This window comes from Hydractinia symbiolongicarpus, chromosome 3 (genome assembly GCF_029227915.1).
Source record: "Hydractinia symbiolongicarpus strain clone_291-10 chromosome 3, HSymV2.1, whole genome shotgun sequence".
Classification (NCBI taxonomy): Eukaryota; Metazoa; Cnidaria; class Hydrozoa; order Anthoathecata; family Hydractiniidae; genus Hydractinia; species Hydractinia symbiolongicarpus.
The window spans coordinates 18,213,383-18,224,242 of record NC_079877.1 but is presented as its reverse complement, the minus strand read 5'-3'; the positions used below and the strand labels follow the sequence as shown (position 1 = coordinate 18,224,242).

Here is a 10,860-nt window from a genome sequence, read left to right as displayed (position 1 = left end):
TATTTGTACTTATCTGACAATGTTTCTGAAATGTTGTGGTAAATTTTCTTTTTATAAAATCCAATCCTCGTCGCCAAATGAGAGATACCAGCAGGAAAAGAAATAACACGTGTGTCTCGTAATATAGTTAAATACAAAGAGGCTATATACACTTCACTCTGTGCCTTATATATACAAATATAGAACAGTCTGTATATATGCAGTCTCCAACACTACAGACCTTTGACCGTATTTGACGATATTTAGCAACCCAATCCGGATACTCCTCAAAATCCAGGCTCGGTGACGCATTTGCGTTGTACTTAGTCACCCCATGCGCGGACCAGATTTTCGACGTCTTCACCCTGAGGGCCACCACAAGGTTCTGCGTATGATAATGTACCTTTGATCCTTACCCCCATTAGCAGGAATAGTATCCGACACCGTTAGGTATTCCACATTGATATTGTTGATATCTGTAAACGTAGCGGCAAAGTTGTAGAATAATCTAGTGCCAACAAGCTCGTTCTCAAATTTCAGCATTCTGTTTATTGTATATGAACGATTGCAGAGAATTACATGTCATTGTGCATGCACAACCACCCCCATTATATGTGATATATTCGTGATAGCAGTACCAGCATAGCATTTTACCACCTACCAAAACCTACGTCCACAGGTACATTTATCATATGCATCGAGTACCCTTTCACAGTCATTACAATGCTCCATTTACTCTATAATAATTATATCATCACTTACAAACCTTACATCTTCCATTTTCCGAAGTTTTGTTCCACACCATTATTTATGCCGTAAACAAGGAGTTTGGTAAATGTTATAGTCGTAAGTTGGTGAGTTGGTGAGGCGTGAGTCAGTGAGTTGGTGAGTTGCAAAATTTTTCGAATGCCGACATCCGGAAAAATATGCATATGCTCTTATTGTCGCTCCCCACCGTAGAGTTTAAATTATAAGAAGTACTAATATCATCATCACATTATATTTTCTGACGTGATCAACGAAAGGTGTTTAGTGACAATTATGTCAAAGCGACGAGTTTGAAAAAGTGGTGAAAAAGTCGTGAAGAGTTGTAAAAAATATAAAGAAAAATATAAAAAATATAATTTTTTTTCTATTTTTTTCCTCTCATTAAAAATTAATACTGTGTTTCCTTCAATCGAATACGGCGTTCTTTTATCTCTTCCCTTCATAGTTTCGAAAAGCAAGAAACGTGTTAGTGATCACCATTTACCCCCTTGAATTTGAAAATAGTGAAGATTTTCTTCAATATTTAATATTCCAGGGGGAGATTAAGAGATGCTTCTATTAGGAGAAGACTGGATCGAAATTTTTACCAACTTTGGCTTAGGTCCTTTTCAGTTAGTGCGCTTCCATTTGGGGAGAAGAAACTGAAGACGAAATATGATACGAGCACGATATCTGAACTGCACTGCGCAAATTTGTCCTTTTCTCCTGCAGCCTTAAAGAGGAAGTCCGGTAAATTTTCAAAATTTTTAAAATCACAATATTACATGTCTGTATAACAGCCAAAAAAAAATTTTAAGTTAAAAGGTTCTAAAAGTCATGAAAAAAGCAATTTTGCCTCCTGTCATTTCTACTTTCACTTCATGATATATTTCCGCAACGAGTAGTCTGGAAACTAATATTCTTCTGACGTCATTCGTGACAACAACATTCGGCGCGTTACTTTCTTGCAGTAGTAAACTTATCTTGAAGTAGTTATGTCATCTTCCTCTTCTCGATGACATGGAATTAATTCGTGATCTGGGTAAATCAATTAAAGCTGATTCTACCGAAAAAGAGATGGATGCGATCGATTTGTATGTGAAGTCACTGGCGGCTGGTTTGCGAAAGCTTTCAGAGCGTGAATATATTTTGGTGAAACACGAAATTCAAGGAGTTTTATTTAAATACCAAATGGCATATTTTAGTCCAGTTCACAATAGTATTGTTACACCGACTGCATCAAACCAAAATGATGCAATGAGTACACCAATGGATTCAGAATGGATTTTACACGCGAATGGTGCATAATTAAGATATTTTTTCTTGTAAATATTACACTAGGCATCAAATGAAACAGTGTACATGTAATATATAACCGTTTTTCATAAAAACTAAGAACCGAAAGAGTGGTGACTTGTTCTCCTTATATAATCGTATTGCCACGAGACTGCACCAACAGCACTATTAACATAATCTGTAATAGTATTCCCTCATTTGCAGGGCATCTTTACCATATCTACACCCAAGAATCGGATTTAGGTTTTATAACATCGTTGTAAGATTTTTTCTCATCGACCTCCACTCTCCCTCTTTAATCTGACCATCTTTGCTTTCAGAGTCAAGGAAACCCTGCGGAGTATACATCGCGTTGTCGGTTTGTCTCAAATAGTTATGAAGACTGAGGCAAGCGAGAGTGTAATCTTCCACATTTTTAACGGTAGCTTTAATAGGCTTGTGGAAGTTTCTCCATCTGGTGCTAAGGATGCCAAATGCGTTCTCAATTACCCTTCTTGCTCTGGAAAGCCGATAATTAAAGATTCTCTTTTCTTTACTGGTAAGAACAGATCCAGGGTAGGGTCTCATTAACCAAGTTTTAAGAGAAAAAATTTCATCTCCAACAAGATAAAAAGGAGCTGCTCCGGTGTTTTGATTAATAATCGTGCCTTTGGGAACATTCAATGCATCTTCTTCCATTGTCTTTCCCATTGCTGAATTGACCAGTACCCCACTGTCATTGTTGCTTCCAAATTGTCTCACATCATACATTGTGAAACAATAATTGGCATCACAAACTCATTATATCTTTTTCGAAACTTCTCAAAGGAGGTCTTCGCAGCATTCCCTAGGAGTACAAACAATAATCTTTCGTAAATTTCCAGTATGCGTTTTTAACAAGAATACTTTAAAGCTGGTATGACTTGAAAAAACAGATAATACACATTGCCAATTTGCTCTTACCATTTTCAAGGAATTCGAGAGAATTAGCCACTTCTTCCCACGCATTTTTTACACAGTCTTTCTCTTTGTACCCCTATCCGTTTTGTCAAAAAGACAGGGATAATCTTTCACCCTAAATGCCAACTTTTCTTCTTTTCAAATGAAAGCTTTTTTATTTTGTCAGCCATTTAAGTTTTGAAATGACCTTTTGCAACGAAGCATACTACTAATTGTAAAAAAATAAATCGCTTTAAGCACGATTTATGTCGGCCTCCTTTGAAGATCGCTGAAAGTGAGCTTGTTAGCCGGGGAAAAAATTTAAAAAAATTCTGATTTCAAATAATCGGCTAACGATGAGCTAACGAAGAGTTTAGCGAAGAGCTAAGCAGGTACTTTTACGTTCTCATGCGCACTATGGTTAGCTCATCGTTAGCCAATAGTGAGAACCAAGCTTAAAAACTGCAATGTTGAAGCTGGAAATCGTGTTGGAAATGTTGAGTGGTGCCAGTACAAAAAGTGTAAAACTATGGTCACTGAAACGGAAAGTTTATGTTGTCGTGATAATAATGATATTCCAGACGGTCATTTTAAAGGTTTCTGTTGATTAAAATATCTTCTTATCGTGTATTTTACTTCCTTGTTTGCTGCATCAATCACTTTCTGTTCTGTCTCAACAAAGTTTTTGTTTATTTACACACGGGGGTACGCCTTTTTAAAGATCTTTTTTCTTTTTTCGCTTAGGTCATACGTGTGTTACAAATTCGGATAAATTCAAAATAGTTTGTTTGCCAGAACCCGTGTTACAGACAGCACTAGGTGCTATTCACAACATGAGAGGGATTCGTCATGAACTTTGCACCAGATCATATCGGTTTGCTGCTTAAGGGTCCGTTACACGTAGCAAAGTTTGCAATAGCAAATAACATACAAGTACTTCTGCAAGTACTTGTATAAGCAGTTGTGCAAGTTTTTATACTTGCACAAGTTTTGTCGATTTCAAATAAAAAAAAACAAATGTGAGTTTTTGCGCGCTCATTTTGAAAATGGTTTGCGAACAAGAAGACGTTATTTTAATTCTGACGCTATCGCTGGCAGTAAAAGTAAAGACAAGTCAGTGCAAAAAAAAAAAGCAACGCAAACGTTTTTGGGTGCGACCATGGTTATTAGACAGACAAACGAAAGGGGCTTGCAATAGCATCCTTAGTGAATTAAGATTACAAGACACTGAACATTTCCGTTATTATCTTCGAATGAATACGGAAACATTTGTTGTAAGTAATTTTTTTTGTTGATCAAAGATTTTGTAGGACAGTGGTAGCGCATCTCACATGATAAGTCTCTTTCCTTTTAGGAACTACTGGAGAAAGTACGCCCATACATCACCAAACAAACTACCTCTTGTCGGAAACCGATATCAGCAGAGGAGAAACTGTCAGTAACATTGCGATTTCTGGCTACTGGAGAGTCATATCAAAGTCTAATGTACCAATTTCGCATGTCGGATAAAACCATTTCCCTTTTCGTACCTATAGTTGCCAGGGCGATTTATCGAGTTCTTAAGAAAGATTATTTACGTTTGCCGCAAACGGAGGAAGAGTGGAAAGCGCTTTCAGACAAAATAAACTTGAAGTGGCGGTTTCCCAATTGCATAGGAGCTCTCGATGGAAAACATATTCCTATTAAGTTAATGCCGAACACTGGATCTACATTTTACAGCTATAAAGGATTCCATAGTATAGTTCTATTGACACTTGTCGATAGTGAATAAAAATTTATCTACGCAGACGCTGGATGCCAAGGCCGTATTAGCGATGGTGGAGTTTTAAGAAATAGAGAGTTATATCATTTATTGAACAATCATAGGTTAGCCCTTCCACCTCCGAAACAACTTCCACTGAGTGAAGATCCAGCGTGGGATCAGCTTGATTTGCCAGAAATACCTTACGTTATCGTTGGGGATGACGCATTCGCATTATCAAAAAATTTATTGAAGCCTTTTTCCAAAAACACGCTTTGTGATGCCGAGCGAATTTTCAATTACCGGCTTTCAAGGTTTCGAAAAATAAGTGAAAACGCTTTTGGTATTTTATCCGCTAGATTTAGAATCATCAACAGCACAATTAACCTTTCTCCGAGTAAAACCACGAGCCTCGTTATGGCCATCGTAGCGCTACACAATATGCTGATGACGAAGTCTAAAGACTCGTACGCACCAGTTGGTCTTGTCGACCAAGAAGATTTACTGACGAATCGAATCGTTCCTGGTCAATGGAGGGGAATGGCTGATGTCTCAAATGACTTACAAACTTGCGCACAGAGAAAAGCTAGTTCAAATGCAAAAGAAATACGTTGTGTCTTTAAAGATTATTTCATGGGCTCAGGTCAAGTATCTTGGCAATGGAATATGCTTGTATAATTGTCTTAAATCTTTACAGAAAACACTACGGGTAGCTAGCTACACAAGTTTGTATAAATACAACAAAACCGTTTTTTATATAAAGTCTATACCATAAGTGAAAGTTAATTGTTGTTGTAATTACTGTTGTAAACCAGGGAACCGTAGTAGTTGAAACGCGATGGAAGTGAGATATCGGAATCTCCTGAGTTACTAGGTGATAATTCTGGGCTGATAGCATTTGTTGTTCTCCCAGTTTGAATTCTCTCAGGACCGCGGAAAGTACCAGTTTGGTGGCCTCCATTGTAGTTGAAGGGTGACGAAGTTGAAGGAATGGTCGTCAGTTGTCCATTCTGAAACCTTGCGTCAAACAGAAGCTGTTGTATTTGAAGTTTACACTTTTCTCGGGTGTACATATTTTCAATATCAAGCAAATTCTTCGAAATCATTCTACCAAACAATTGTTCTTGGGTTTCGCTTTCATTAGGACTCAGGTTTAGGTTTGCTACTGCGGAAGACGTCTGACGAGGCTCATCCAATCGCTCTAACGCTTTTAACATAACTCTGTCCGCAACAGATACATTTTGATCTTTTTTGACATTAGATGACTTTTTTTTGTTTATGGTTGAGCGCCTGCGTAGGAGTTTCATCATCACCATTCGGATCTTCGTCCACATTAATGTTGGATTCTGTGGCGCGAGGAGTAATATAATCAGATAAGAAGCTATCCATCTCCCCATAAAAAAGCCATTGGGGAGTAAAAACCTCATCCGAACCTGCTCCACTTTTCTTTGAAGCTCGGACTTATTTTGTATTGCACAAGTACTTGTATGTTATTTGCTATTGCAAATTTTGCTACGTGTAACGGACCCTTTATAAACAATATATATGGTGGGTGTATGGAAGACTGGGCATAGATTATCGAAAGCCTATACCATCATGTGTTGTGTGGGTAATCCGTAATGAATACCCGCAGTCCGATGGGGTATACGTCCCATACACAGAATCAGGAATGGATTTGGACAAATAAAAAATATAAGAACATGTATAATTGTAAAGATGATGAATGAAATTTTTACAATATATGTTTTTAAAATATAACAAATGTCCCCCGGAATTGTAAAATAAGCGTTTCTTGATGTAATGCTAAATATCATTTATAAACCAGGGGGTTACTTTTAGGTAAATCTTGAACGCATATTCGAGACAACAACTTCCTTCCCGGAGTTTATTTTTAATGCAATACTTCTGAGTGTTTCAGGCAACTTAAAAAATATAGGAGCTTTGATTTTTTGAACCTAATCAAACACTTCCTTCATCAAGTCCTCTTGGTATTTCTTTTCTTTCGGATCCATTAATTTTTTTGCCACCCACTCCTTCGTAATTTTGGTGAAGGAAACTTTGAACTTCAACTTCCCATTGTAGTGGCTTGTTGTCGTTCTACACCCGAGTTGTGGTCAAGCACAGCTAGTTGCGTCCTAGCAACCATCCCAGCGTACGAGAATGCTAAGCGTTTGGGACAGTACTTATTCAACAGGGAATGGTAAACCTCGAGCTGTCCAGTGTGCTTGAAATCAGCTACGTATTTTAAATCGTTCATTAGCTGTTTTTCATTAACAATTTTCTCCAGGGCGATGTAAGCAGGGTTTTCTTCGGTTAACCACTTCTTCTGAGCTTGTTGTAGCAGGGTAAGTTCTTCATGAGCACACTTATGATATAGCGTATTAGCCACAGAGCTCCGCCTAAATATTAAAATTTAAAAATGTATTTTTACCCCCTGGTTATTCATGGACAAAAAGATCAAAAGACAGGTGTTCAGAAAATTATTAAAGGTGAATAAATTGAATCTTTTAATGATATCATTGAATCTTTTAAAAATGATCCAAAAATAAAACCATGTCAAGTAACAACTAAGGTGATTTGTGAAGCAATAAGCAATAACAAATCATGGGATGAAGTGGAAAATTTGAGCAAAAAATTCATTGACACTCAACACACAAAAAACTTGAAAAGAGAAGCTCTGAAACAACTCAATCCAGACGGGCAATCTCTGGAAGCAGTTGCTATTTTGAAAACAAAAACTGATAAAAGAGATAAATTTTTGATATATAAAATCAACGACAAAAAGTATAACCAAAATCCTTCTTTCGTTTTGAAAACATTTAAGTTTAAACTACAAATTTTGAAAAATATGGACCGTAACTCAAAAACACTGATGAACACTGAATATGGTCATATAGATGGTCAAGTTAAAAGGTGTTTTGGATATGACACAATAACTCTGAGTGTATATCACAGAGTTTTAAAACGACAGATACCAATAGCTGTCATGGAATGTGAAGGAGAGTCAACACACAATATCAACATATTTTGGCAAACATTGGATCAAGCGATGGAAGAGAGTTTTGGAAATAATACAAAGTTTAATCCATTTGGTTTAATCTCAGACAAAGCTGGGGCTTTTTGGAAAGCAGCAATGGATCATTTTCCAGAAGAGGTTGTGAAAAATATTGTCAACTGTGAATTTCATTTTAAGGAAAATGTAGTGAAGCATTCAAAATACTTTGTTAAGTCATTTTTAATTTTTTTGAAAAGCTGAAGCAACTGTATATATAACATCATAAACCTAGTATTTGTCCTCTCTCTTTAACGGAGCTGAAGATAAACAACGACAGAAATTCAAAAATATATAAGACATATAAGACAGTATGTTTGGACCAACCACAAACCAAGCTGAAGTCATACATGCCTCACATGTACATCACAACAGCATCAATTTAACTTTACTTAGTGCAGCTAAAGAGGATGTATCACATAGTATCATACTGGAATCCATGTACAAGTAATATCAAAATGGTATAGAATCTCTTGGTAGGTGTTTTTGTTTTTAAAAATCCATTTTGATGTTTTACATAGAAAAAAATGTGAACATTATGTTTTAATGTAAACCTAAAATATGAATAATATCCTGTTATAAAAAAGATTGTATCATGAAAGAATTTTTATGTGTATTATTTTCAATGATTTAAAAATCAATTCTGATTGGCTGATTCACTGAACTTTTTAGGTAATGGTCCAAGTGACGAAGATAAGACCGGAGCTCTACTTCGTCAACAAAAATATCAAGCAAAACAATAATGCATGGAAATGGATATGCAAGGAATAACATCTTCATCCTCTGAAACCTTCAGATCCTTCTTGCAAACATAGGCCACCAACAGAGAAAGAACGAAAAAAGGGGCGACCAAAACAACAACAACTCAGTGCCTACCAAAGTTCCCCATTATCTTCATCTGATAACGAGAGCAGCCAGAACAAAAGACCATGTCATAAAGCTAAGAAAGACATAAACAGCTTAAAAGTACAAAACATCAGAAAGGAGGAAAATTAATATGTGGTTAAATTAAAGTCGCGAAAAAGTTTTCAAGTCACATCAACACAAAAAGCTTTTTTGTGGAATACGTACCAATGTATCATGAGTACTACACCAAATTGCGACTGCCCATTTCTCATGCAACATAGAAATCAATTGTGCAAACATTTGATTTGGATTTTACTGAATATTTGCAAATGTAGCCCTGAGAGTAAAGTTTTGCATCAAGTTGGTTACACGGATGGTGAATTTAAAACACTGAGGTGTTACTTGGAAGAACCTATTGAAAATAAACATGTTTATACAATGATCAATTCACAAGAATCCACACAACCAGGTAGGCATATGTCTCTATTTTTTTTGGGAATACACTAGAGTGTACTAATTTATAAAAACAGTTGGATAAGCTGAAAGCATTTCAGGTTGTGCTTAAAAGAAGATATGAGTAAAAACTTTTATATTTATACACTTTCTTCTTTTGCAGTTCCAGTTCAGCATACTGTTGTGAAAAGTAATGATGGCGAGAATGAACTATTTAAAAAATATCCCGACAATAGGGACAGCCAAATATGGATCGTCAGACGTATGAAAAATCAACGAGGAAAGTCGCCGAAATGCAAGCACTACAAGAATGAAATTCGGAAAAACCAACTTCATGTTGTTGTCGAAGGTCTTTATACACCAATTGGGCAATCATTTGCTGTAAAATGTAATTTTCGTTATTGTCCTGACATTAAGTGCTTGGCATTTATTCCAAATAAATCTAACATAAAACCGTGCAAACAGATAACGATGGACAGAGACATTGATCTATCTGATCAAGAACGAATGATAATTTTGAACACTGGGTTGTTACCAAACAGTAGTTAAAAAAATTATTTGTGTAAAAAAACAACAAATAGATAGCTATAGCTATCTATTTGCTGTTTAATTTTCATTTATATTTTTCTTATATTTACTGTACTAGCTAGCTGGCTAGCCATGTTTTTTAGCTGTAATTTTTTTGTCATCACATTGCAAAGAAATTAAAACTGAAAAAATGATAGACTTGGGAACATAGGAGAGATTGAAAAGTACCTGCGGGATGAGATTAAAGAGCGGAACAGACTCGCAAAGAAGTTCAAGATGCATGGGACCTGAGTTAGGTATTGTGACGATGGACTGCTGATCAGCATTATCACCTCGGGCATTGGGATCGGGGCGTTAGCAACGGGCTTGGGAGATCCCCTATGTATAGCCATGGGGGGATCACGATCGCCGTCGGAATCGGTCAGGCTGGTCTGCGGAACGCCAGGAAGAGGCTGGGTGTGAAATCTAAGAAGCATGAGACTATAAGGTTACTTGCGGAGACCAAGCTGAATTCCATCATTAATCTTATCTCAAAAGCCATTGAGAACGGAGTCGTCAGCGACTATGAGTTCACCCACATCACACAGGAACATAAAAAGTATATGCTGTTAAAGGAACAGATACGTCAACATGTTAAACAGATCGTGAACGCTATCAATGAACAGGAGCGTGCTCATCTAGTTGCGAAAGGCCGGGAAGAGGAAAGAAACAACATTCTAAAAAAACTTCAGTATGCAAGCACTACCTAGAGTCTCAACCTGAGTATAGGCCTTAATTTGTATATATTTTATAGGTCCCGTAGACCTATAAAATGTATGGTTTTTTAATGCTCACTCAGGAACCATTCTTTTTTGAAGTTCTTATATTGACATTCCATAATATGTACCTGGGGGTAGTAGTTTTTACCTTGCGCATACACCGATGAAATCGGTCAGGCTGGTCTGCGGAACGCCAGGAAGAGGCTGGGTGTGAAATCTAAGAAGCATGAGACTATAAGGCATCAAAACAATCCTCTAGGTCCTGAATCCTCCGTTCATTATTCTTCTCCTTCTCTGATTCTTGTAATAATGCTAGAGCCATTATTGGTAGAGAGAGACCAATACCAGCCATAAAAGTCATGACTATTGCAGTTCCAAATTATATCGAATTTTGATTGACAGTTGATGCACATTTTATTAGTAGTATTTTTTATAGGCTTTTGTCTTGAACCGGCTCATCTTCTTTCTTATATACACATTTCAACCTTGAAGGGTGGTCAAATGTTGTTCACGTTTGCACTGCGCATGCGTTGACTTTTGAT

At 36.8% G+C, this 10,860-nt stretch overlaps 2 protein-coding genes across 2 annotated transcripts; one reads left to right on the top strand and one right to left on the bottom strand.

Moving 5' to 3' along the window:
• Positions 1-2,190: 2,190 nt before the first annotated feature.
• Positions 2,191-2,772, bottom strand: LOC130636908 (uncharacterized). Its single transcript, XM_057446759.1, has 2 exons — positions 2,303-2,772; positions 2,191-2,242 (listed from the first exon to the last, which is right to left on the bottom strand). The coding sequence occupies exons 1-2, from the start codon at positions 2,770-2,772 to the stop codon at positions 2,191-2,193; spliced, it is 522 nt and encodes a 173-aa protein (XP_057302742.1).
• A 1,214-nt stretch (positions 2,773-3,986) lies between these two features.
• LOC130636907 (uncharacterized) lies at positions 3,987-5,371 on the top strand. Its single transcript, XM_057446758.1, has 3 exons — positions 3,987-4,214; positions 4,295-4,676; positions 4,728-5,371. The coding sequence occupies exons 1-3, from the start codon at positions 3,987-3,989 to the stop codon at positions 5,357-5,359; spliced, it is 1,242 nt and encodes a 413-aa protein (XP_057302741.1). The 3' UTR covers positions 5,360-5,371.
• The last annotated feature ends 5,489 nt before the right edge of the window (positions 5,372-10,860 follow it).

What these genes read in the sequence shown, in the direction of transcription:
- LOC130636908 (XM_057446759.1), bottom strand. Translation starts at nt 2,772, where the DNA reads ATGTATGATGTGAGACAATTTGGAAGCAACAATGACAGTGGGGTACTG. An exon ending in ATTAAAGAGGGAGAGTGGAG is followed by an intron (nt 2,243 to 2,302) that starts GTCGATGAGAAA and finishes TCTTGGGTGTAG; the next exon opens with ATATGGTAAAGATGCCCTGC.
- LOC130636907 (XM_057446758.1), top strand. Translation starts at nt 3,987, where the DNA reads ATGGTTTGCGAACAAGAAGACGTTATTTTAATTCTGACGCTATCGCTG. An exon ending in TGAATACGGAAACATTTGTT is followed by an intron (nt 4,215 to 4,294) that starts GTAAGTAATTTT and finishes CTTTCCTTTTAG; the next exon opens with GAACTACTGGAGAAAGTACG. An exon ending in CAGCTATAAAGGATTCCATA is followed by an intron (nt 4,677 to 4,727) that starts GTATAGTTCTAT and finishes TTATCTACGCAG; the next exon opens with ACGCTGGATGCCAAGGCCGT.